This window comes from Hyperolius riggenbachi, chromosome 5, assembly GCF_040937935.1.
Source record: "Hyperolius riggenbachi isolate aHypRig1 chromosome 5, aHypRig1.pri, whole genome shotgun sequence".
In the NCBI taxonomy this organism is placed as follows: domain Eukaryota; kingdom Metazoa; phylum Chordata; class Amphibia; order Anura; family Hyperoliidae; genus Hyperolius; species Hyperolius riggenbachi.
The window spans coordinates 391,914,531-391,937,543 of record NC_090650.1 but is presented as its reverse complement, the minus strand read 5'-3'; the positions used below and the strand labels follow the sequence as shown (position 1 = coordinate 391,937,543).

The 23,013-nt window shown below is 46.7% G+C and overlaps 1 protein-coding gene across 12 annotated transcripts in view; it reads left to right on the top strand.

Moving 5' to 3' along the window:
* The window catches only part of UBR5 (ubiquitin protein ligase E3 component n-recognin 5), a 122,936-nt gene that overhangs the window by 92,723 nt on the left and 7,200 nt on the right, over window positions 1-23,013 (top strand). For 8 of the 12 annotated variants that reach the window (XM_068237757.1, XM_068237752.1, XM_068237748.1 and 5 more), the window contains 17 exons: window positions 232-491; window positions 590-801; window positions 3,832-4,059; window positions 5,059-5,132; window positions 7,890-8,062; window positions 8,173-8,286; window positions 11,531-11,748; window positions 13,045-13,165; window positions 13,253-13,351; window positions 14,740-14,983; window positions 15,789-15,912; window positions 15,996-16,140; window positions 16,644-16,774; window positions 17,948-18,008; window positions 20,424-20,599; window positions 20,711-20,795; window positions 22,040-22,195. In XM_068237757.1, coding sequence (XP_068093858.1) covers window positions 232-491; window positions 590-801; window positions 3,832-4,059; window positions 5,059-5,132; window positions 7,890-8,062; window positions 8,173-8,286; window positions 11,531-11,748; window positions 13,045-13,165; window positions 13,253-13,351; window positions 14,740-14,983; window positions 15,789-15,912; window positions 15,996-16,140; window positions 16,644-16,774; window positions 17,948-18,008; window positions 20,424-20,599; window positions 20,711-20,795; window positions 22,040-22,195 — 2,621 coding nt within the window. The remainder of the gene's footprint in view (window positions 1-231; window positions 492-589; window positions 802-3,831; window positions 4,060-5,058; window positions 5,133-7,889; window positions 8,063-8,172; window positions 8,287-11,530; window positions 11,749-13,044; window positions 13,166-13,252; window positions 13,352-14,739; window positions 14,984-15,788; window positions 15,913-15,995; window positions 16,141-16,643; window positions 16,775-17,947; window positions 18,009-20,423; window positions 20,600-20,710; window positions 20,796-22,039; window positions 22,196-23,013) is intronic. The other 4 variants (XM_068237756.1, XM_068237754.1, XM_068237753.1 and 1 more) reach the window with 1 other exon arrangement.

The following is a 23,013-nucleotide window of genomic DNA, read 5'->3' as shown; positions in this document are numbered from 1 at the left end:
ACAATGAACAAAATTGCTTGTGTTGCAATATTCAGCTACAAATTGTCGTTTTCACTACAGTTTCACTACAGTTTCACTTTAATTTGTACCTCCCCTTTCCTTGTTTGAACGTTGGTATTAACCCTATATGGAGTGTTTGCAATTTTTCCATATATTTTTTTTAAGCCAAAACTGGCAGGAAGTTTCATGGGACTGTGATATTTCAATGTTATTTCTTCCTTTTCCCTCTAGCAAGTTCAGGAGCTCTGATCTACATTGAACCGTCCAGTTTGAGGAGAAGTGGGAACATGAGTTCTAGCGCAGCTGCAGCACTTGAAGCCAGCAACTCCAGTAGCTACTTAACATCAGCAAGCAGTCTAGCGAGGGCCTACAGCATTGTCATTCGGCAGATATCGGACTTAATGGGTCTCATTCCCAAGTATAACCACCTGGTCTACTCCCAGATTCCTGCCGCTGTGAAACTCACTTACCAAGATGCAGTCAACTTGCAGGTATGGCACGGTACCAACGCTTTGGCCTTCCTATTGTGCTTTCATGTAGGTGTCTGATGCATCTTTAGATACTTACTTGTATGATCCTGACTTTTCAGAACTATGTTGAGGAGAAGCTTATTCCGACCTGGAACTGGATGGTCAGTATAATGGACTCCACTGAAGCTCAGCTGCGTTATGGCTCAGCCCTGTCATCGGCTGGTGACCCAGGTCACCCAAATCACCCTCTCCATGCTTCCCAGAATCCCACCAGGAGAGACCGCATGACCGCTCGGGAGGAAGCCAGTTTAAGAACGCTGGAAGGCAGAAGGTATCCTATAGTCTGAGCTGTGCAATCAGTTATAGATTTTTTTTCTTCCTTTTAGTAATGTCAAGGATGTCTGCTTTAAAGGAAACCTAAAATAAAAAAGTCTTATTTACTTACCTGGGGCTTCTTCCCAGCCCCCTGAAGTCATCCTGTATCCTGCCGTTTTCTCCAGTGTCCCTGTCCACTGCTGTATGTGCAGCTCTCTGCCACGCGTGTCCTCTATTGCGCTCCCGTTGCCAGGAGCGCTTTGTGCTCACGTAGTAACCAAAAATTGCTACAGTGTATGTGCAGAATGCTTCTGGGCACGGGAGCGCGATAGAGGTTGCACAGTGGCCTGCCACCTGTAAATCATCTGTCTGCTGGATTACTGAGGGGGACAGTGGAGGAAGGGCTGAGCGTAGGATGATGACGAGGGACTTGAAAGACTTTGGGGGGCTGGAAGAGGCCCCAGGTGAGTAAATGGGCATTTTTTTTCCCCTTTACTTTAGGTTCACTTTAAACTCAGACTGTAATGGTAGCAATCTTCTTTGGTACACAGTTCATTTTCTGCCTAGTAAATTAGCAATAGTGGACACAATTTTGCAGTAATGGAAAGTTAGTGCATAAAACAGAAACCAGAAGTTAAAGTGAGCAATAAATTGACACTCGAGATGGGTTCACTGAGCTTCTAACAGTACACAAAAACATGTTTAAAGTGGATGCGAGATAAACTTTTACTCAATACATAATTGTGTTTCTTTCATATAGTTTACAAAGCATTCCTCAAGCCAAATACTTTTTTTTTGTTTTAATACTCTAATTTCCTATAAACTAAACAAGCCTCGGCCACAGCTTTTTAAAGTGCCTTGGCACTGTAGCAAGGGCTTTTGGGAGCTCAGTCTGGGCAGGAGGGTACTAGCCAGAGATTTCAGAGGCAGAGGGGAGGAGGAGAGGGGACTGAATTTGTCACATTACACACGCAAGCTGTGTCTCTCTGATCCTCCCATCCCCGCCGGCGACCACTTCCGGTTTTGCCGTCAGGACCTGACCGGCATGGGAACGCGAGTGATTCTTCGCGTTCAGTGATTCAGTGATTGAAGAATCACTCGCGTTCCCATGCCTGTCGGGTCCTGACGGCGAAATCGGAAGTTGTCACCGGCGGGGACGGGAGGATCAGAGAGACACGGCGAGGGCACCGATCGGCTGCAAGGGGCTGAGGGAAGCCCCAGGTGAGTAAAACGCATTTTTTTCATGACTTAAAGGGAAGGTTCAGGGACTAGCTAAAAAAAATAAAAATCCATTTCCACTTACCTGGGGCTTCCTCCAGCCTGTGGCAGGCAGGAGGTGCCCTCGGCGCCGCTCCGCAGGCTCCCGGTGGCCGACCCGACCAGGTCGGGCTTCTTCTGCGCTCCATGGTACGTTTCACGCCGGCGCGCTGACGTCATCGGACGTCCTCCGGGCTGTACTGCGCAGGCTCAGAACTACTGAGCCTGCGCAGTACAGCCTGGAGGACGTCCGATGACGACAGCGCGCCGGCGTGAAACGCACCATGGAGCGCAGAAGAAGGCCGCCGGCCTGGCCAGGTCGGGTCGGCCACCGGAGACCACCGGGAGCCTGCGGAGCGGCGCCGAGGGCACCTCCTGCCTGCCACGGGCTGGAGGAAGCCCCAGGTAAGTGGAAATGGATTTTTATTTTTTTTAGCTAGTCCCTGAACCTTCCCTTTTAAGTGCCTCTTTAAAGAGAGCCCAAGGTGGGGTTCTAAGATTGATATCCGCACACAGAGGCTGGGCCTGCCTATATAGCCAGCCCAGCCTCTGTTGCTATGTAGTGTCTACCCAGGCCCCCCCTGCGCTCTGCTGTCTCCCATTAATCACAGCCGCGCTGTCGACACGCAACGTGTCGCAGCGGGCTGTGTTTACCTATGTAGTGTCAGTCTCGCCGCTCCCCCCGCCTCCTGCATAGCTCCGGTCCCCGCCCACGTCCCTTCCCTCCCCGCTGATTAGAGGGAAGGGACACGGGCTGGACCGGAGCTATGCAGGAGGCGGGGGGGGGGGGGGGGGAGCGGCGAGACTGACACTACATAGGTAAACACAGCCCGCTGCATGTCACCAGTGCAGCTGTGATTTATGGGGGCATAGCAGAGCACAAGGGGGGGCTGGGTGGGACACTACATAGCAACAGAGGCTGGTCAGTATAAACAGACCCAGCCTCTGTGTGCGGATAGCATTCTTAGAACTCCACCTCGGGTTCTCTTAAAGGTTTTACTGCAGGAAAGAACAAAGGGTCATTAGCTCTGATCTGTTTTATAGTTTAAAATAGAGTGTGGTTTGTAAACTGCAAATTGTAGTAAATGATGCAGTGTAGTATTAGGGCTCGTTTCCACTATCGCGAATCTGCATGCGTCCAACGCATGCAGATCCGCACATGTAATACAAGTGGATGGGCCTGTTTCCACTGTAGCGTTGTTGAGGTGCGTTTTTTTTCAGCGTGAAAAAAACGCACAAAAGAGCCAACGATTTCGCCTGCGTCGGAAATCCGTGCGAATCGCCGCTAATGTATTTAATAGTAAAAACGCATGCGTTTGTTACATGCGTTTTTACCCGCGATTTCGCACCTTTTTCAATTTTATTTAGCCCTGGCAGTGTCATGGTTAATTTCGCATGGCACCCTGCCATGCGAAATCGCGGGTAAAAACGCATGTGGAAACGCATCCGCATGCGTTTTTACAAGCGTCGGAATGCGGCCGAAATCGCGTCGCAACAGTGGAAACAAGCCCTTAAAGTGTGTGTATGTGTGTATACTGTTTTTTTGTTTTTGTTTGTTTCACTGTCACTTTAATAACCAGTTTTAAGCTAGAGCTCCACTCTTCCATTATGAATAATCCCTTAGTCCTGCTTTATTTCTCTGTTGCCCTTTCTTTCCATCTTGTGTGTTGAGTATTGTCCATGAGGAATAGTTTTTCCCTGTAATTGCTGTTAGTGTGCAGTTGAGTCCATCTGCTGCTTCCCTCGTGTCAGGCTTTGCAACATAACATGGTTGCTTTTTTCCTTCCAGAAGAGCGACCCTGCTGAGTGCTCGGCAAGGAATGTCGGCCCGCGGAGACTTTCTGAACTATGCGCTCTCACTGATGCGCTCTCACAATGATGAGCACTCTGATGTGCTGCCAGTGCTGGATGTGTGTTCCCTGAAACACGTGGCCTACGTCTTCCAGGCTCTCATTTACTGGATCAAAGCAATGAACCAACAGACCACACTGGACACCCCTCAGCTGGAGCGCAAGAGGTAAACCAGCTTTAGATTGCTTCTTTGTTCAGTAATTAGTTTGCCCCGCTTTTACATCAGTTTTTGGTGGAATGAATTTTAGATGAAGAGTAATGCTGACCATACACTGGTAGCGGAAGGAAGATTTCACTTGATTGGTGGGTTGGGAGCGCATCGCTTGTGGCTTTTTTTTTTTTTTTTTTTGATGAGCAACATGGCAGCGGAACTTGCTCTTCCCTGTCTGCCGTCACTTCTTCCTGTGTCTTACCTCCTGGGGTGCATGTGCCATGTCAGACTCTAGAGGCCTGGGGAGGTCAAAGATAAGGAGACCCTGCACAGATTTTCAATCTATTTTATGCTGAAATAGATTAAAAATCTGAGTGGAGGGATTTGATCATCAGATAGATCCCTCTCTGATCATTATCACATTAGAGAGGGAGCCATCTGTTGGCCACATGGACCAGTGTATGGCCAGCTCAAGGATGCATTCACGCTGCATCAGTTGCGTTGCAGAATAAATCTGCATGTCTGCTCACTGCCCATACAATGCTATGGTGCTGTTCACATCTCTTTGTAACTGATCGCATTATACTAATTTGTTACATGCAAGCATTTAATTAATACTCGCATAGGTAGAGAAAGCGCAAGTGCTCTGAACCAAGCAACACCTGTACAAGGCATACCTGCTAACACACATTGCTTTCATGTGGAACTGTTGTCTCTATTGCTTGCAGGTCTCAGCACCTGTGTATACGGCTGAGAAGTGCATAAGCTTAGTCTATGCATTTGCAGGAGGCAGGTGTCTTTTATTCACACCTATACAGGGTCCAGAGCACTTGCATATTTGAACGCTTACAAAGGTAGAGAAAGTGCATGGTATAATGTGTGTAGTGTTTGTTGCAGTTCACACATATTACGCATGCCTTATGCAACGCGCACAGTGTGAATCCAGCCTAAGGAATTTTGACCTCTGATTTTTGTGTGGAGTTGTTTGACCCAGTTAACTTTTTTTTTCTCTAGAACTCGGGAACTGTTGGAACTTGGCCTTGATAATGAAGACTCTGAGCATGAGAATGATGACGACACCAACCAGAGTTAGTGGTGTAGAATGAATATTATAAGAGTTTACTTATGTACCTATTAGTGGTTTGGTTAAGTGTACTCAAGGGGGAAGGGGGGGGAGGGAGATGGAAGGTTTAAAAGACATACTTGCCTTGATGTATAGGCTCTCCTGACATCTCCAGGCTCTTTAGTGTGTCTGGCTTCCCACTTCATCTTGTTGCTGTAACTACGACTGGGGCAAGGTGCATATGCAGTCCACTCCACGCACCCCTGTGTGTTGTGCTCCTACCACAGCTGTGCTCAGCAGCTGAGAGCGCCCTGAGCATGCGCAGTCCGAAAACTATCTGAACTATGCATGCCCTAGGATGCTCCTGGCAATGGTTGCTACACTCGTGTGGGGTGTGCACGTGCCATGGGCCTCCCAGACAATGCCTACTGCAGAAAGATGGAGGAAGAGGCCGCACAAAATAAGAAGCCTGGAAGTGTCGAGCCATTACATCAACGGAAGTACAGGTAGTCCCCGACTTACAAACGACCCGTCGATACAAATGCCTGCCAGCTGCGTTGCCTCTGTTGCGATGACTTAATCTTTGGGGGCTGTCGCCTTTTCTATTGAGTCAGGGACTGCTTGGAAGAAGCAACAGCTTAAAAAAATGTGCGGAGAGGACTACAGAGGGGGATGTGACCGTAAAGGCCCATACACGCGGGGTACGGCCGTCGCCGCAACCACGTGGCACGCGCGTGTTGCGGCGACAGGTCGCCCGTGTGTATAACGCGCGCCCCGAACCGTCGCCCGTCGGAGCTGTCGCCAGGCGATTGACATGGTCAATCGCCGGCTACAGCTGTCGCCGCAACTTCGCCAGAACTGTCGCTAGTCCCGCGTGAGTACGCGGGCTAGCGACAGGAGACCTACGCGAGTGAGTGGAGCATCCGGCCGGGGGATGCTCCATTCACAAACAGCTTCCGCCGCGTCTCTGCCTTTCTGGTGAGACGTGTGGACAGCTGTCGCCGGCAGGGAGCTGTCGATCCCTGTTCGCGTGCGCGCATGCAACGGGGGACAATTGTCCCCCATAAGTATGTAGCTTAGTCTGTGTTGCTGTACGCGCTGGGCTGGTTACATGTACACTGCCTTGATGAAAAGCTGCTGCCGAGGGTCTGTTTCCAGGTTGTAAATTCCTATCCCCGTAGCCTGACCGGCTGAACTTCGCTGGCAATCATTGAGCTGTAGTTCAGTTTTACATTCCCGCAGCCCTGAGCCCCCCTCCCCCTCAGTCTGCACAATACTGGGGTTAAAGAGAGTCTGAAGCGATAGAGAGAGAGATGTGTGCCCCTGCTAAACCGCCACTATCCCGCGGCTTAACGGGGGTCCCTGATCCCCCAAATCCCCTCCGTAATGCGGGGGAGCGCTTCCTGGTTGGGGCAGGGCTAACCGCCGCAGCCCTGCCCCACGCGCGTCTGTCAGCGCGTATCTCCGCCTCTCCCCCGCCCCTCTTAGTCTTCCTTCACTGAGAGGGGGGGGGGGGGGAGAGGCGGCGATGCGCCGCTGACAGACGCGACTGGAGGCAGGGCTGCAGCCGTTAGCCCTGCCTCCAGGAACGACCAAGTCTGCGACCAAGTGTCGCAGTGGGGAGTTTGGAGGTGAAGGGACCCCCGTTTAGCGGCGCTATAGCGGCGGTTTAGCAGGGGCGCACGTGCCCCTGCTAACTATGAGCTCTGAAGCGAGATTTATTCTCGCTTCAGAGTCTCTTTAAGTGTGTTCAGGGAAATGCAGAGCTGAGGTACTGAAGAGTTGAGTTATTGTCCTGTGCAGAGCAAGAGGGCAGACAGAACAGACAAGCATCAAGTTGGTAAATCAAGAAATCCAGAGATTATCTTGTGTTCTGTCTGCAGATCTTTGTATTCAGTTATAGCCTGTCAATATTACTGTCTGCTCTCTGGTATTGGACTGTTATGTTACTTTTAGTGCCACTACAGAGGCACTACATGTCCCAGATTTTCCTGGCTTAATATTTCATAGAAAAGTACATGCGTTCCGAATTAAGAATGAATCCCGGTTAAGAATGAGCCTACAGTTCCTACCTTGTTAACCGGGTACTACCTGTATATATTTTAACCCTATTCTCCCCTCTAGTTTACTTTTAAAGGCAAGAAGTTTTAAATCAGGATGATACAATTTATTGGCTAATTAAAAATGAATAAAAATAAGCAAGCTTTTGGCCTTGCAGCCTTCGTCGGGCTTATATTCTGTTAGTTTGCAGGCTGGTGGTACAGACAGCTTATATACACGCAACCTCAAAAGGGAAAACAGATTTTTTTTTTTTCAAGCATAAATACATGTCACGGTACAATACCCTACTGCTTTTACTTTTAAAGGTAATCCTATGTGAGGGGAATATGGAGGCTGACATGTTTGTTTCCTTTTAAATAATGTGCATTGCCTGGCTCTCCTGCTGATCCCTATTTATTTTTATTTATTGCATCGTGTGTACTCTGCATAAGGCTGAACTCTGAACAATTGTAAGACTGGCAGCAGAAGTTCTTGTCATCTGCAGATTAAAAATTTGATGTGTGCAGGCTTAGTTTGACAGGGTCACTCTGTAGGCGGTAACAGAGCCAAGAACTTTGGTTGAATTTAACACACCCACATCCATAATTGAAATACCTTTTAGGTGAACTGACCCTTTACAGTCTTGCTTTTACAGTTATTATAAGCACTGTAGTGTTTCTGAATAGCATTATTTTTTATTGCATGGGAACATCCAGAAATGTATACATGCTGTCGTTGTCAGGTTCCACATTGAATGACAAGGATGAAGATTCTCTACCTGCCGAGACTGGCCAGAATCACCCGTTTTTCCGCCGCTCCGATTCCATGACCTTCTTGGGTTGCATTCCACCAAACCCTTTTGAGGTCCCTCTTGCTGAGGCCATTCCACTCGCTGACCAGCCACATCTCTTGCAGGTACTGCATAACCGGCTTCTCTCCAGTGCTGGCGCTCATTGCTATTTGCCTATACGCCACAATGATGCTTTATTTTGGTTCATCATGGTTTGCTTGCATCCCAATTGTAGCCCAATGCCAGAAAGGAAGACTTGTTTGGCCGTCCGAGCCAGGGACTGTATTCCTCTTCGGCTAACAGTGGGAAGTGCCTGCTGGAAGTGACAGTGGACAGAAACTGTTTGGAGGTAAGATTATATTCCCAAAATAAAGGTCTGCGCTGCTTATAGCATTCTTCCTATATTTTTAGACCTATTTAGACAAAAAAATCTGTAAGTACCCCCGGGGATAATCATCTCAGGAGGGGGAAGCCTCTGGATCCTAATGAGGCTTTCCTTGTCCTCCTAAGCCTTGGCGATCCAATGCTTGCTCCCCCCGGACACCAGTGAGGTAAATATTTACCTACTGCGATCCATTCAGTAGCAGCTTTCCGATCCGGCTCAGGCGAAATAGACGAGCCGAATGGATACGCTCTACTGTACAGGTGACTTGTGCCTGCACAGTAAAGCGGACTCGATCGGGCTCAGCTATTTCTGCCTGAGCCCGATCGAAAAGCCGCTGCTGAAGCTGGGAAGGTAAATATTGCAGGAGTTCCTTGATGGCTGTTATTTCGGGGCAGAGGATGACGCGCTTGATATTTGTGGAATTACTGGCTTGTGTGATTAGCGTGGGAGTCTCCAAGATCTTCAGCCTTTTGTCAATCTACCTGCCAAGCTTATCCAATACCCCTCCCCCCAGTGTATAGTTAGTGTATGTTATAGCCTTCACTGTTTGCTGCCAAGTTGGTCCCTTTCCCTTTTGGCTAATTCTGGCCTTCCATTTTTTAATCAATCCTTTTATACTAAAGCCTGGTACACACATCCAATTTAGATTGGCCAATTTTAGCACCTCCACGCATTGTGAGAGCCAACAGATTTTGGATACCATGAACAGATTGTGTAGGTAAGCTCTCATACTACATTGCGATGGTAAACTTAATGCTGGGCATACACAGTTTCTTTTCCTTATCAATAAAGCCGTTGATGGCTCGATTGATAATATCTGACAGGTCCGATGACCTGCCGGATAGATTCCCTGCCGATGGACAATAGCGGGAAATTGAGCGGCTGATAAGGAGCGCCGGCGGGGACGAGTGGGAATCGATCCGGACGCGCCAGCATCGAGCCAGCGGCTTGATCCAGCGCATAATTGCATCCGTGTATGTCCAGCATTATGGATGATTTCCTAGTCAAAATTAATGTGTGCCACCCTAAGGCTGGCCTTACACTGGTCAATGGGGGGCATTTATCAAGAATGTCTGAGACAAAATATTAGTAGGTTTATAGAAATCTGTGCAGAACTGTCTGACATCCTAAGAAATCACTAAATAGTGTGGATTCCTTCTTAAACTGTTAGAAATAGGAGAAGTTTGTAAGGTCACTCAGGCAGTGCAGTGTGTGAGGGAAATTACGGTTGCTGAGGTGACCAATACATCTGCTGTCAGCATGCTCAGATGTGATTTGTGAAGGGCTCCTCCCCCTCACTCAAACCTGCACTGGTGCACGATCTGGAGAACTGCTATGAAGCACTTAAAGGATACATCAACTGACATGTGACATGTTGAGATAGACATGTGTATGTACATTGCCTAGCACACAAATACCTATGCTGTGTTCCTTTTTTTCTTTCTGTGCCTGAAAGCGTTAAATATCAAGTATGTAAGTGGCTGACTCAGTCTTGACTCAGACAGGAAGTGACTACAGTGTGACCCTCCCTGATAAGAAAATCCACCTATAAAATACTTTCCTAGCAGAAAATGGCTTCTGAGAGCAAGAAAGAGATAAAAAGGGGAATTTCTTATCAGTGATGGTCACACTGTAGTCACTTCCTGTCTGAGTCAGGACTGAGTCAGCCACTTACATACCTGATATTTAACTCTTCCAGATAGAGAAATAAAAAAAGGAACACAGCATAGTTATTTGTGTGCTAGCCACTGTATCTACACATGTCTATCTCATTATGTCACATTTCAGTTCAGGTATCCTTTAATCTGCAGCAGTGTAGGAATGGATTTGCACTTTTGTTAACTAGTGCAGCTCTAGAAATCCACGCTAAACTGCCGCTATTACTTAGGATTTGAGAAATTTCTTACTATCATGCAGAACAGTTCCTCTGCTGGTTAGAACAGTTTTAGAATAAACTGTTGGTAATGCTTTGATAAATCTGGCCCAGTATTTCCAACCTCTCAGATCCTAATCTGATTAACCTCCCTGGCGTTCTATTGAGATCGCCAGGGCGGCTGCGGGAGGTTTTTTTTTTTAAATAAAAAAAAAAAACTGTTTCATGCAGCCAACTGAAAGTTGGCTGCATGAAAGCCCACTAGAGGGCGGTCCGGAAGCGTCATTCTGATCGCCTCCGGCGACCAGAATAACCAAGGAAGGCCGCAATGAGCAGCCTTCCTTGTTTTGCTTACCTCGTCGCCATAGCAACGATCGGAGTGACGTCATGGACCTCAGCCGACGTCCTGACGTCAGCCGCCTCCGATCCAGCCCTTAGCGCTGGCCGGAACTTTTGTTCCGGCTGCGCAGGGCTGGGGCGCTGGGGGGACCCTCTTTCGTCGCGGCGGATCGGCGCAGAGCGGCGGCGATCAGGCAGCACACGCGGCTGGCAAAGTGCCGGCTGCGTGTGCTGCTTTTTATTTCGCTCAAATCTGCCCAGCAGGGCCTGAGCGGCGACCTCCGGCGGTGATGGACGTGTATAGTCGTCCATACCGCTGAGGAGGTTAAAGGGTACTCTAATCGAACACCTCCACACACTGTGATACCCACACCCTCCTTACAGAGTGTAAATAGCAGAGCTTACCCTCACCTGTTTGCCAGCGCACCATCTCTCCATCACCAGCACTCTTCTCTCCCGGGTGGGCACTTTTGTCCAGTGACAAACACTTGAGGCCCAGTGGCACATAACTATCCTGTCCACTAGAGGCCTCTTTATGGCCAATGTTTGGCCTCTAATGTTTATCATGGGACACAGGCACCCTGGTAGAAAAGAGACCGGGAGGAACACCAGGTGGCCCAGCGCGTTGGCTGACAGTGGAGTGTATGCTCTGCAGCCAACACTGCAGGTTGCTTGTCCTGAAATCTAGCACCACTGCCTCCACACTCCCAACTTAATGCCAATCAAACAACATATTATGTTTATGTGATCAACCTATTCAATTAATTTTGAAGGAAAATCAATTCGGCTTAGTTTGTGGCATTGATTTCTAGCAGATTAGATCAGTGTGCTCGAATCTGCCAGATATAGGCGGGTAAACCGATAAGCCTATGGCCACCTTAACCTCCCTCCTGATTTAGTGTTTCATCTCCGAGGATGTCTGCTAGACTTGTCTTAACTTGTCATGCCTTCTACCTTTTGCATAGAGGTAAATCTAATCTGGTTTCTTTTAAAAAGGTTCTGCCCACCAAAATGTCCTATGCCTCCAACCTGAAGAATGTAATGAGCATGCAGAGCCGCCAGAAGGAGATAGAAGAGACCAGCGCCCCCCAGGAGGAAATGGACTGCTCGAAGCCAGGGCCATCCGCACATGATCTCGCCGCTCAGTTAAAGAGCAGCTTATTGGCAGAGATTGGATTGACTGAGAGTGAAGGACCGCCCCTGACTTCATTCAGGTACTCTATTTACATGACCATATAAGGAGTATTTTGCTATTGCCTAGTAGAGGATAAATTTGGGATGCAGACGTTATTTGGCTGATGCTCATGTTCAGAGAAAGATATCCAGCTTTACTAAAGGACATATTTATATACTTACTGGTAACTTCTGTGTTGCTGCCTAACATTTATCATGGCATTTATAAAACCAGTGAAGTTCAGTAGAGAAGCCATTTAAGCGAGAATAGATACAAGCCGGAAGATTGTCAGGTGGTGCTTTCTCCCATTTACTTATATTGGTACCCTCAGGATGGTGAATATCGGTGCAGAGTCCATGAATTGGTGCAGAATTGCTAACTTTATGCTTCCATCCAAGCACAGGCCTGTGGTAATGTACAGAAATGTATCGTATGTGCCCCATACCCCACTTCACACTGTTACCCAAGTATCTCCCCTGCTTATGTTGTGAATGGTGGAGCACTCTGGCAGTATTAGGTGATATACATTATACAGTCCTCCGTAAGCTTCCCCTGATTCTCATTCCTATTTATTTGACTTTGTTTAAAATCTCGGCTCTTCCTGTTCATTAAAGCGGAATTTAACCCTGCATTTCAACTTTGCCCTAAAACATTATTTGCAGCATATTATATGCAAAAAGCATTTTTTTTTTTACTAGACCAGCATTGGAAGGGTTAAACACAGAGGTTTAAATGTCCGTGGAGAGATATGCAGAAGTTCAGATTGTTACATTCTATTTAGTTATATGTATCGAGAAATGTTAAACACTCTTTGGCTGTCCTCCAACTCCTTCTCAGTGAGAGAGAGTGAGTCACATTCAACACTTAGATACATTTATGTAAACAAAATGTATCTGTCAGCTTCGGATGCGTCTGCAGAAATCTCCAGGAACTTGAAAGCCCTGTGTAACCCTTCCAATGCTGGTCTAGTAAAAAAAATGCTGGTTGCATATAATATACTGTAAATAATGTTTTAGAGCAAAGTTGAAATGCAGGGTTATATTCCGCTTTAAGCCAGCACCTATTCAGTAAGGACACCTTGGGCAAGACTCCATAACACTGCTACTGCCTATCGAGCACGTCCTAGTGGCTACAGCTGTGGATCTTTGAGTCCGCCAGGAGAAAAGCACGATATAAATGTTATTGGTCTTGTCTATGTTAATCTAATAAATAATAAGCAGCAGCCAGTTGGCAAAGGGAAGAATAGTTCTGTTAGTCGCACTGGGAGGAAAAGTATTTCATTGAGTGGAGTTCTGTTTAATGTCCAAAGTTAATGATCTGTTTTTATTCATTCTAGGCCACAGTGCAGCTTTATGGGCATGGTGATCTCTCATGATATGCTCTTGGGGCGCTGGAGATTATCTCTAGAGCTCTTTGGCCGAGTGTTCATGGAGGATGTTGGGGCAGAACCAGGATCAGTAAGTCATTTCCCTTCCCCTCCCATCACCAACTTTAAAAGTGTTTTTAAAAAGTTTGTATTGATGACAATCTTCTTGCTTCTTTAGATATTAACAGAGCTGGGTGGCTTTGAGGTTAAAGAATCCAAATTCCGTAGAGAAATGGAGAAGCTTCGGAATCAGCAATCAAGGGATCTGACCTTGGAGGTGTGTGCTACTGCCCTGAATTTCAAGAATGGAGACATTCTACTCAAAACCTTTTTTTAGTTATAGATGGGGTGAAGGAAACTCTGAACCTTTGTCAACTTCCTGTTGCTGACTTGAGTGCAGATACCAGGAATTGCCCCTCACTTCCTGTGCTGTTGACACAGAAGGCATTTCCATAACCTGAATTTTTTCTTTTGCATCTTGGGTGCTTTCTTTGTGTACTGCTGTGGGGAATCTGGGTCTTGTGGACAAGATTCCTAGTTGGTTCTTTAAAGGGACTCCGTTCACCTCTCATGAGCATGCCTTTAAAGGGAAGGTTCAGGGACTATCTAAAAAAAATAAAAATCCATTTCCACTTACCTGGGGCTTCCTCCAGCCCGTGGCAGGCAGGAGGTGCCCTCGGCGCCGCTCCGCAGGCTCCCGGTGGTCTCCGGTGGCCGACCCGACCTGGCCAGGCCGGCGGCCAGGTCGGGCCTCTTCTGCGCTCCATGGTGCGTTCCACGCCGGCGCGCTGACGTCATCGGACGTCCTCCGGGCTGTACTGCGCAGGCTCAGTAGTTCTGAGCCTGCGCAGTACAACCCGGAGGACGTCCGATGACGTCAGCGCGCCGGCGTGGAACGCACCATGGAGCGCAGAAGAGGCCCGACCTGGCCGCCGGCCTGGCCAGGTCGGGTCGGCCACCGGAGACCACCGGGAGCCTGCGGAGCGGCGCCGAGGGCACCTCCTGCCTGCCACGGGCTGGAGGAAGCCCCAGGTAAGTGGAAATGGATTTTTATTTTTTTTTAGATAGTCCCTGAACCTTCCCTTTAAAACTCCGGCCAGTACTGCAAAGTATACCGTTCTGTAGTTTGTGCTCTCCTCTTTCATTTGATGCCCGAATCGTCATTCTACACCAAATAGTTTTCGTTCGATTTAAATTTAAAAATGGCGGCTGCCATCTTGGCTATGTTATAACTTCTGGGTCATCCCTGTATTCTCTGTTAGAGAAGTGCATCACTGAATGTAGCAGGAAGAGGAAGTGACATGCATGGCCATTGCAAGAGGCTCCTCCAGAGGGGTCATAGCTTGACTTTGTTGGAAGCCGTCTGGCTTAAAGGCATGCCCATGAGACGTGCTCGGAGTCCTTTTAAAGTACAACTGAAGTGGGAGGGATATGGTGGCTGCCATATGCATTTCCTTTTAAATAATACCAGTTGCCTGGCAGTTCTACTGAACTTTTGCTGCCGTTGTGTCTGAATCGCTGCCTTTTGTATGTTTTCTCCTTAGTGTGTGGTTAGTTTTGTGTTTGGATAGTCCTAAATGCTTCATAGATCTGTAAAGCCAGCATATTGCTTGATTTCCAAGAGCGTAAGGAGTTGATCAGCATGCTCTGTTTTTGTGTCTTTAGGTTGACCGAGATCGAGATCTCCTGATACAGCAGACGATGAGGCAGCTGAACAATCATTTTGGCCGCAGGTGTGCCACAACCCCCATGGCTGTGCACAGAGTAAAGGTCACCTTCAAAGATGAGCCAGGAGAGGGCAGCGGAGTAGCCCGGAGCTTCTACACTGCCATTGCTCAAGCATTTCTGTCCAACGAGAAGTTGCCCAGTCTAGACTGCATCCAGAACACCAGTAAAGGAACACATACAAGTAAGGATTTGTGAGCGTAAAGCAATGGGGCTGAATTACTGCGGTGGTTTTATTTCTATTCGTATAGAAGACATAACTGTTCAAGCTAATCATTACAGCTTGCATGCATATTTAAAGTGAACCCGAGGTAAAAAAAAAAAGCTGATGAGATAAACAATTGTATTTACCCTCCTACTCCTAGAAATGACTTTTTTTTTTTTTAAAGATCTCCCATTGTTTTGTTTATATTTAAACATTTACGAAGTAGAATTAATGTTTTGTTGTCTCTGCTCAGTGCCAGCCTATTACGTTTCTCGGGGTGAAAATACTTGAACCATTGACCCTTTTCTATTTTCTTCTGCTCTCTGAAGTTTTATTTTGCCAGGAAAACTCTTATGGCTGTAATCAGCTTATCAGTGATGTTTACTATATTCCCAACAAGCTACCGACAAGACAGAAGCTGTCACTTCCATGCTTAAAAATGAACTCTTTGAGGCAGCAAAATAAAACTAGTAAAACAGCCTGGTTATTAATGTTTTGTACTGTACATACACATGTTTATCTCATCATGTCACATGTCGCCTCAGGTACACTTTTTAATGTGTATTGCATGCATTTTGGAAATGTTCCAGTCAAAACCGACAGGAAGTGGATTTGATTGGTTCACTTCCAAGTCGCATACAATTTCCTGTTGGGGTTTTGTGGGGTTTAAAAGAACTATCTTAATGGCTTTCTGGTGACTTGAGATAAGCAGGAGGTCCTCATGCGTCATCTGAGTTACCCAGGAAAGCTTCGACCTCTTTGCATGTTAACAAAATGTATGAAGTTGCTTTGTTGTTCTCAGGCTTGATGCAGAGATTAAGGAATCGGGGTGAGCGGGACCGGGAGAGGGAAAGGGACATGCGGCGAAGCAGCGGGTTACGAGCAGGCTCTCGCAGGGACAGAGACAGGTTTGTATCAGGTTTATGCCATTATACCACCTATTGTAGGTGTCGAGCTGGACCACATGTAACACATGGTATCTTTATTGTAGGGACTTCAGGAGACAGCTGTCCATTGACACCAGGCCTTTCAGGCCAGCCTCTGAAGGGAACCCTAGTGATGACCCAGACCCTCTTCCTGCTCACAGACAAGCCCTTGGGGAGAGGCTCTATCCACGTGTACAGGCCATGCAACCAGTAAGGCATTATCGGGCAATATCTTGCACTAATGGAATGGTTTAAGGAACACTATCAATAACCAAGTGTTTCTAAAATGACAATGTACAAATAATGTCTAAACAGCTGTGTAAGCATTTTCATACTTTTTCATGTGAAATATTAGAGGCAAAAGTTGTAATTCGTTGTGTGTAGGTTGTAACTGCATTGGAAAAGCAGCTGCAGTTTAAGATAGTGAGACCCCTGTTATCTGCAAAAGATATAAAGTACACACACAGGCTTAACAGGTGTAGGGAGAGGGATCCCCCCTCCCCTCATAATTCACTGGTCCATCATCCTCCATCAGTGAATCGTGAAAGGAATTTGATAACATGAAAGGAATATATAATCGGGGAGATGTACAGCAGTTCTTAGAAACACTTAGACAAACTGTTCCCATCCCAGTTTAAAAAAATGTTAGTTGATAGTGTTCCATTAATGATTTTTGAACACACATGAAACTGATGGTAACCATTTCATTTTAGGCTTTTGCAAGCAAGATAACTGGTATGCTGCTAGAACTGTCTCCAGCTCAACTGCTACTGCTGCTGGCCAGCGAAGACTCTCTGAGAGCCCGGGTAGATGAAGCCATGGAATTAATTATAGCACATGGAAGGTAATTACTTTAAAGTGGACCTGAAGTGAAAATGGGAGCAAAAGTTACATACATGTAAAAAAAGCAGATACAAACTCAACAATAAATCTGCAGTGTGTCTGCTGCCTGCTTTAATGGAAGCAGAGAAAGTGTTAACCTCCTGTATTTCCATTTGAGCTGTCTGCCGAGGACTGCCGAATTTCTGAGCTGAGATCAAATTACACTTGTGACTACTTGATGATGAGGGGGAATTCGACCTGCTGGTTTCTAAAAACGCTCAGGGTGCATTTCTACCAGTTTTCCTTGTCAACTTTAACCGCTTCCTCAGCAAGCTTCTTCTCCAGCCTGTTTTGGACGTCACATAGACACATTGGAAAGCGGATTGTGCACAGAATGCATGAGGGCCAGTTCACATTGGGCGCTTGCCCACTGCTTCCCGGCGATCGCGTATGGGTCCGCGATTGCGATTCGGTGGGCAAAATCTCGCAATTCAGTGCAGTTGGCACTTGTGATTCCCATTTAAAGGGAACCAGAGAGGATGAAGTATACATACCTGGGGCTTCCTCCAGCCCCATACGCACGGATCGCTCCCACGCCGCCGCCGTCCTCCGCTGCCTGGATCTGCCGATACCGGGTCCTGTCATTACCGCCAGTCGGCCGGCGGACGCGGCCAATTGTCCGCATCACATGGTGCTCTCTCCATACTGTTACGCGTGTGGCTGCCTACTGCGCAGCCGCATGCGTACGGGTATGGAGGGAGCCCCTGTGATGTGGACAATTGGCTGCGTCCGCCGGAAGTGACGGGCCCGGTACCGGCGGATCTAGGAAGTGGAGGATGGCGGCGTGGGAGCGATCAAAGCTTATGGGGCTGGAGGAAGCCCCAGGTATGTATAAAATCTTTTTCTATTTTAGCTGGCCATTTGTCTCTGGTTCCCTTTAATAGAATGAGAGTCACGGCGCAATCGGCCCAAAGACGCTGCATGCAGCGCGTCTGCGATTGATCAAAATCGCAAACGCTGCAGTGAGAATGTATCCATAGAGATACATTGGCAGCAGCGCTTTGCTGATTGCCGGCGATTAGCAAAGCGCTGGGAAAGCACCCGGTGTGAACCAAGCCAAAATCCACACTGCTTAGTCTTATATAGCGGCTCTGTAAGACTATATGGTTTGTTGTAATCAGTTTTGCTTTTCTAGGGAGAATGGAGCCGACAACATTCTTGACCTTGGCTTGTTGGATTCGTCAGAGAAAGTGCAGGTGAGTTGGTTTATAGCTCAGTTTCATTTTACTTGTTTAGTATTTCAATAATGCTGACTTCTTCCCCAGCGTCATCACTGACTGTCCAGTGTTCTCCCCAGGCTCTTTTAGCCGGGTACTGCACCCGGCTAGTTTTGGTGACCACCTGGATGTCATCGGCTCACCTCCTCCTATGCTGTAAGCAGAGTTGCTCACAGAAGCACTGACCCTGCATTCTTATCTTGCCCAACCCGGCTACTTTTTCATGCCACCCGGCTGGAAAAAATTTCTGGGGAGAACACTGCTGTCACTCAGAGGGGCTCATAGTCCAATTCCCACTACAGTCCTATGTGGCCATCACATAGCCTATGGCTAATTTCTGGATTAAGCCGCTTATCTGTATGTTTTTGGGATGTGGGAGGAACCTGGATTACTTGGAGGAAATCTGGTTCAGATCTAGGCCAGCATGGAGTTTGTACAATGGCCTGCTGAGGCAAAGAGAGAGCGCTAACCACTATGCCACCGTTTTGAATGTATTTTCATTAAAATGCCTGGAAAAAAACATGCATTGGTTGTGCCCGTCAAGACTTTTTTTCGGCATTAATCATGGATTTAAAGGATATCTGTAGGGGAAAAAACTGCCCCAAATAGGTACTCACGTCAGTAGCGAGAAGTCTCTGGTTTATCCCAGAGGCTTTCCCCGTTGTCCTTCACTGGCCTGTTTTAGCACTTTGTCCTCCAAAACCAAACTTGTCAGTTCACACGTGCAGTAGCACGGACCGAACCAGGCTCTGCTTTTTCCGGCAGAGCCCGAGTGGGTCCGTGATACTGCGCATGTGCGAACTATCTGTCCAGAAGCACGGATCCAATCGTGCTCAGCATTTTCTGCTAAAGCAAGCGGGTCTGTGCTACTGTGCATGTGCAATGCGGCGAGCTTCAGGAGGACATGGCACAGGAATGGCGAGATGGAGGGAGAATGGGAGGAACCAGAGGCATCCTTCTCCCGAGGTAAGTACAATACAATAACATTTGTAAAGCGCTTTTCTCCCATAGGACTCAAAGCGCAAAGTATCTTAACATTTTATTTCCAGAACCCTGCAGGTTTACTTAAAGGGGAACTGAAGAGAGAGGTATATGGAGGCTGCCATGTTTATTTCCTTTTAAGCAATACCAGTTGCCTGGCAGCCCTGCTGATCCTCTTCCTCTAATACTATTAGCCATAGCCCCTGAACAAGCATGCAGCAGATCAGGTGTTTCAGACTTTAAAGTCAGATCTGACAAGACTAGCTACATGCTTGCTTCTGGTGTTGTTCAGATACTACTGCAGAGAAATAGACCAGCAGGGCTGCCAGGCAACTGGTATTGATTAAAAGGAAATAAATATGGCAGCCTCCCTATAGTTCTCACTTCAGTTCCCCTTTAAAGGACATTTGAGGTGAGCCAGTTGGGTAAAGCTTCACATACCTGGGGCTTCTTTCAGCTCTTAGAAGGGTCTCTGGTCCCACACTGGGGTTGCAGTCCTCTGCGTGGGCGCTGCTCGCACTATGCTGCCGGGGCGCACGTGCAGAAGATGCCGGGTCACCAATCTTTACGGGGCTGACAGAGAGACCCTGGAGGAGGGCGGAACTACAGTGTGGGACCAGAGACACTTCTACCGTCTTTCCCGAAATTTGACAGTGTCTTAATTTTTGCACCAGAAGATGGGCTAGTGCTTATTTTCAGGGGATGTCTTATATTTCTATGAACACACAAGTTCTTGAGCTGTGTGTCCTCCTGACATTCCCACTGTGACACTGACACCTTTTCCTCTGCTGGATCCACCTCTTGTGTGCCACTTTTTTCCCCTTTGTACCTTTAGTGTCCTGTATCTCGGTCCTCCTGTGTCCCGTGTCTACTTGCCCGCAAGACTATGGACTCCAGTAATAACACACGTTTCCATATTTTTCCCCCTTACTGCCGCTAGGGCTTACTTTCAGGGTAGGGCTTATATTTTGAGTATGCTCAAAATTCCAACTAGGACTTTCAGGGGATGTCTTAATTTCGGGGGAAAGACGGTAGGGGCTGGAAGAAGCCCCAGGTAAATAAAGGTTTACACAACTGGCTCACCTCAGGATGTCCTTTTTATTCTCGTGAGTGTAAACCAGATATTTTAAGACCAGAAAAACTGTAAAAGCACTGCATTTTTATTTATTTATACTGGTTTGGGAAATCCTGTCATGAAGTGTCATTTTAGTCACTTCACAATACCAAACAATTTACTAATGAGCCAGCTTTGTGTTTTTATGAGAGGGTGTGGAGATGACCTGTCTCTATGCAACCCTAGTGGTCAGATTACTGCAATTGTCAGATTTGACTCTTCTTGCCCTGCCTCCTTTTGTCATTTCATACTGTTGATGGTCACTAAAATGAATGTTTCTGCACAATTTACTATTTCAGGAAAACCGTAAACGTCATGGATCCAGCCGCAGTGTTGTTGACATGGAGCTAACGGACACAGATGATGGCGATGACAACGCTCCTTTGTTTTATCAGCCTGGTAAACGAGGGTTCTATACCCCCAGACCTGGGAAGAACACGGAAGCACGGTTAAACTGTTTCCGAAATATTGGGAGGTGAGGCTATATTTATCAGTACAGAGGCATTTGTCTGCATGATGATGTTATAAATAAGCATTAAGCTTGTGCTGTGGCAAAATAATGTAAGAACTTCTTTGTCTTTTTCAGGATTCTTGGCCTGTGCCTGTTGCAGAATGAACTCTGTCCAATCACATTAAGCCGACAGGTTATAAAAGTACTGATGGGCAGAAAAGTAAGTTATTTGTAAAATTGTTTTATAACTCACTCAATTCCTGTTGCAAGGGGTTTTCTGTGAGTAGTGGTACACACGATGCAATTTTCCCTTCAGATCCTACTTCCTATAGAGAAAACAATCTGAACTGGGAAAAAAATACATTCTTCTGATTGCCGGTGACTGATCCCGAACTGAAAATCAATTTAAGTAGAAAAGGTGGTCACTGTGGGGTTACCACGGTCACCTGTATGACAAGGAGAGACCAGGAGCCGAATGGTGCAGTATTGTGGGGTATTAGATGTTCGATTGTAGTACAAGAGTATTTATACTCACAAAGATGGGTTGCAGTCCCTGCAACCACCATATATCGCCAATAACTATCCCCGCTCGGTATTCCAGGTCCTACTGGTACTAGGTGGTCGCACTCCTGGTTGGTCCTTGTTGGTTGTAGATACCACACCCAGAAGGTGAACCAAAGGAGATGCCATGTATAGTACTGGGGGGGGGGGGGGGGGGGAGAGAGTGAAGGCACCTAAAGATAGGTAATGTGATCAAACAAAAAATAAGGTGGAGGGAAATGTCTTTACCATTCCAGATGGAAGAACCCAAACCACAGGGTTAATGCACAAGGATTACATTATTTTGGCCTCCATGCTTGTGACCATATTTTAAGGGCACTTGTGTTGACCTGAAGAAGCGGGCGGAGACCCGTGAAGCGTGATGTCCTTTTAATCGTGCTAAATGAAAAATGTAATCTTTTTACATTTACCCTGTGGTTTGGGTTCTTCCATCCGGAGTGGTAAAGACACTTCCCTCTTCCCTCTGCCTTATTATAAATTTTTTGTTTCATCACATAACCTATCTTTGGGCGACTCTCCCCCCCCCCCCCCCCCCCTTTCCCCGAAGTCGAAATCAATTTGTTCGTTGATCAGAAGCAGATCAAACAATTTTCAATCATGCAGTTGGAATAATGATCGGAATTTGAGACAATCGTGTGTATGCTAATGTTGTTCTATATCTGATGTCAGATTTGAATATCGATCTGACCACTCGCTCCAGTAGGATCTGAAGTGAAAATTGTGTGGTGTGTACCAGATAAATGCACACTCTTGTAATGGTAATGTGAAAACTCCCTTCCTAATAGTGCTGTAGAAAATAGTCCTTTGGCTGTATACAGTGGAAGACTTCAGTTTTCCATAGTTTTCTGTCTTGAGCTTTGCTCTATATAACAGTGAGTGATGTCCTGTATTTGCCTCATTTAGGTGAACTGGCACGACTTTGCGTTTTTCGACCATGTGATGTATGAGAGTTTGCGGCAGCTCATTCTCGCCTCGCAGAGTGCAGACGCAGATGCTGTATTTGCGTCAATGGACTTGGCATTCGCTATAGATCTGTGCAAAGAAGAGAGTGGTGGACAGGTATGGACAACCTGGAGCTGTGTATACACTCTCCAACCCCCCTGTATCAGTGTACAGATAAGTAGTTTGTCCTCCATTGTGCTCTATGGGCAGGCAAGCAGAATCGGCCCCTTTGCAGCTACAGTAACGGTTGAGTAGCATCTAATTGCAAACACACAGTGAGGTCCGTTTTATTGAGGCACATGAAAACTGTTGGAATCAATTAGGTTATAAAAGGGACTTCAAATTAGTGAGGGTTGGAAGTAGGTTTTAAAAATGGACGGCTGGCAAAGTGTTGGTGAATAGGAGCTTTGACTGGCTGGCACCAGGAACAGTTATTGATAAAGCGCCAACATATTCCGTGGCACTGTACAGAGTAATGGTGCTCATACGTGGTACAATTTTTTTTTTTTTATCATTTTGTTTGATTATTCTGTTAGATCAAATATAAAGATTTTTCCAATATGTTCGATTCTTTTTTTTTCATGATCGAAAAAAAGATAATTTTAAACTTTGATTCGCTTCAACCATTTTGGTCAAATGGGTAAATTGAATGTTTTTATTGTACCGTGTATGGCCACCATAAGAAAAAAAACATGAGGTACATAATGCAGACTGATATACACAAAATATTCACATTGTACATAATACTGAATGGGTAGACATAGTAATTACAGTAACAAATGTAACATGATGAACAGAATGTATAGCAAAGTCCAAAACACAAGGGTTGAAAGAGCTCTTCCCTTGTGAGCTTACAATCTAAAGGAATAGGGAGTAAATAAGGTGGGGCGGTATACAATGGCCTCAATTCACTAAGCTTTATCAAACACTTTACC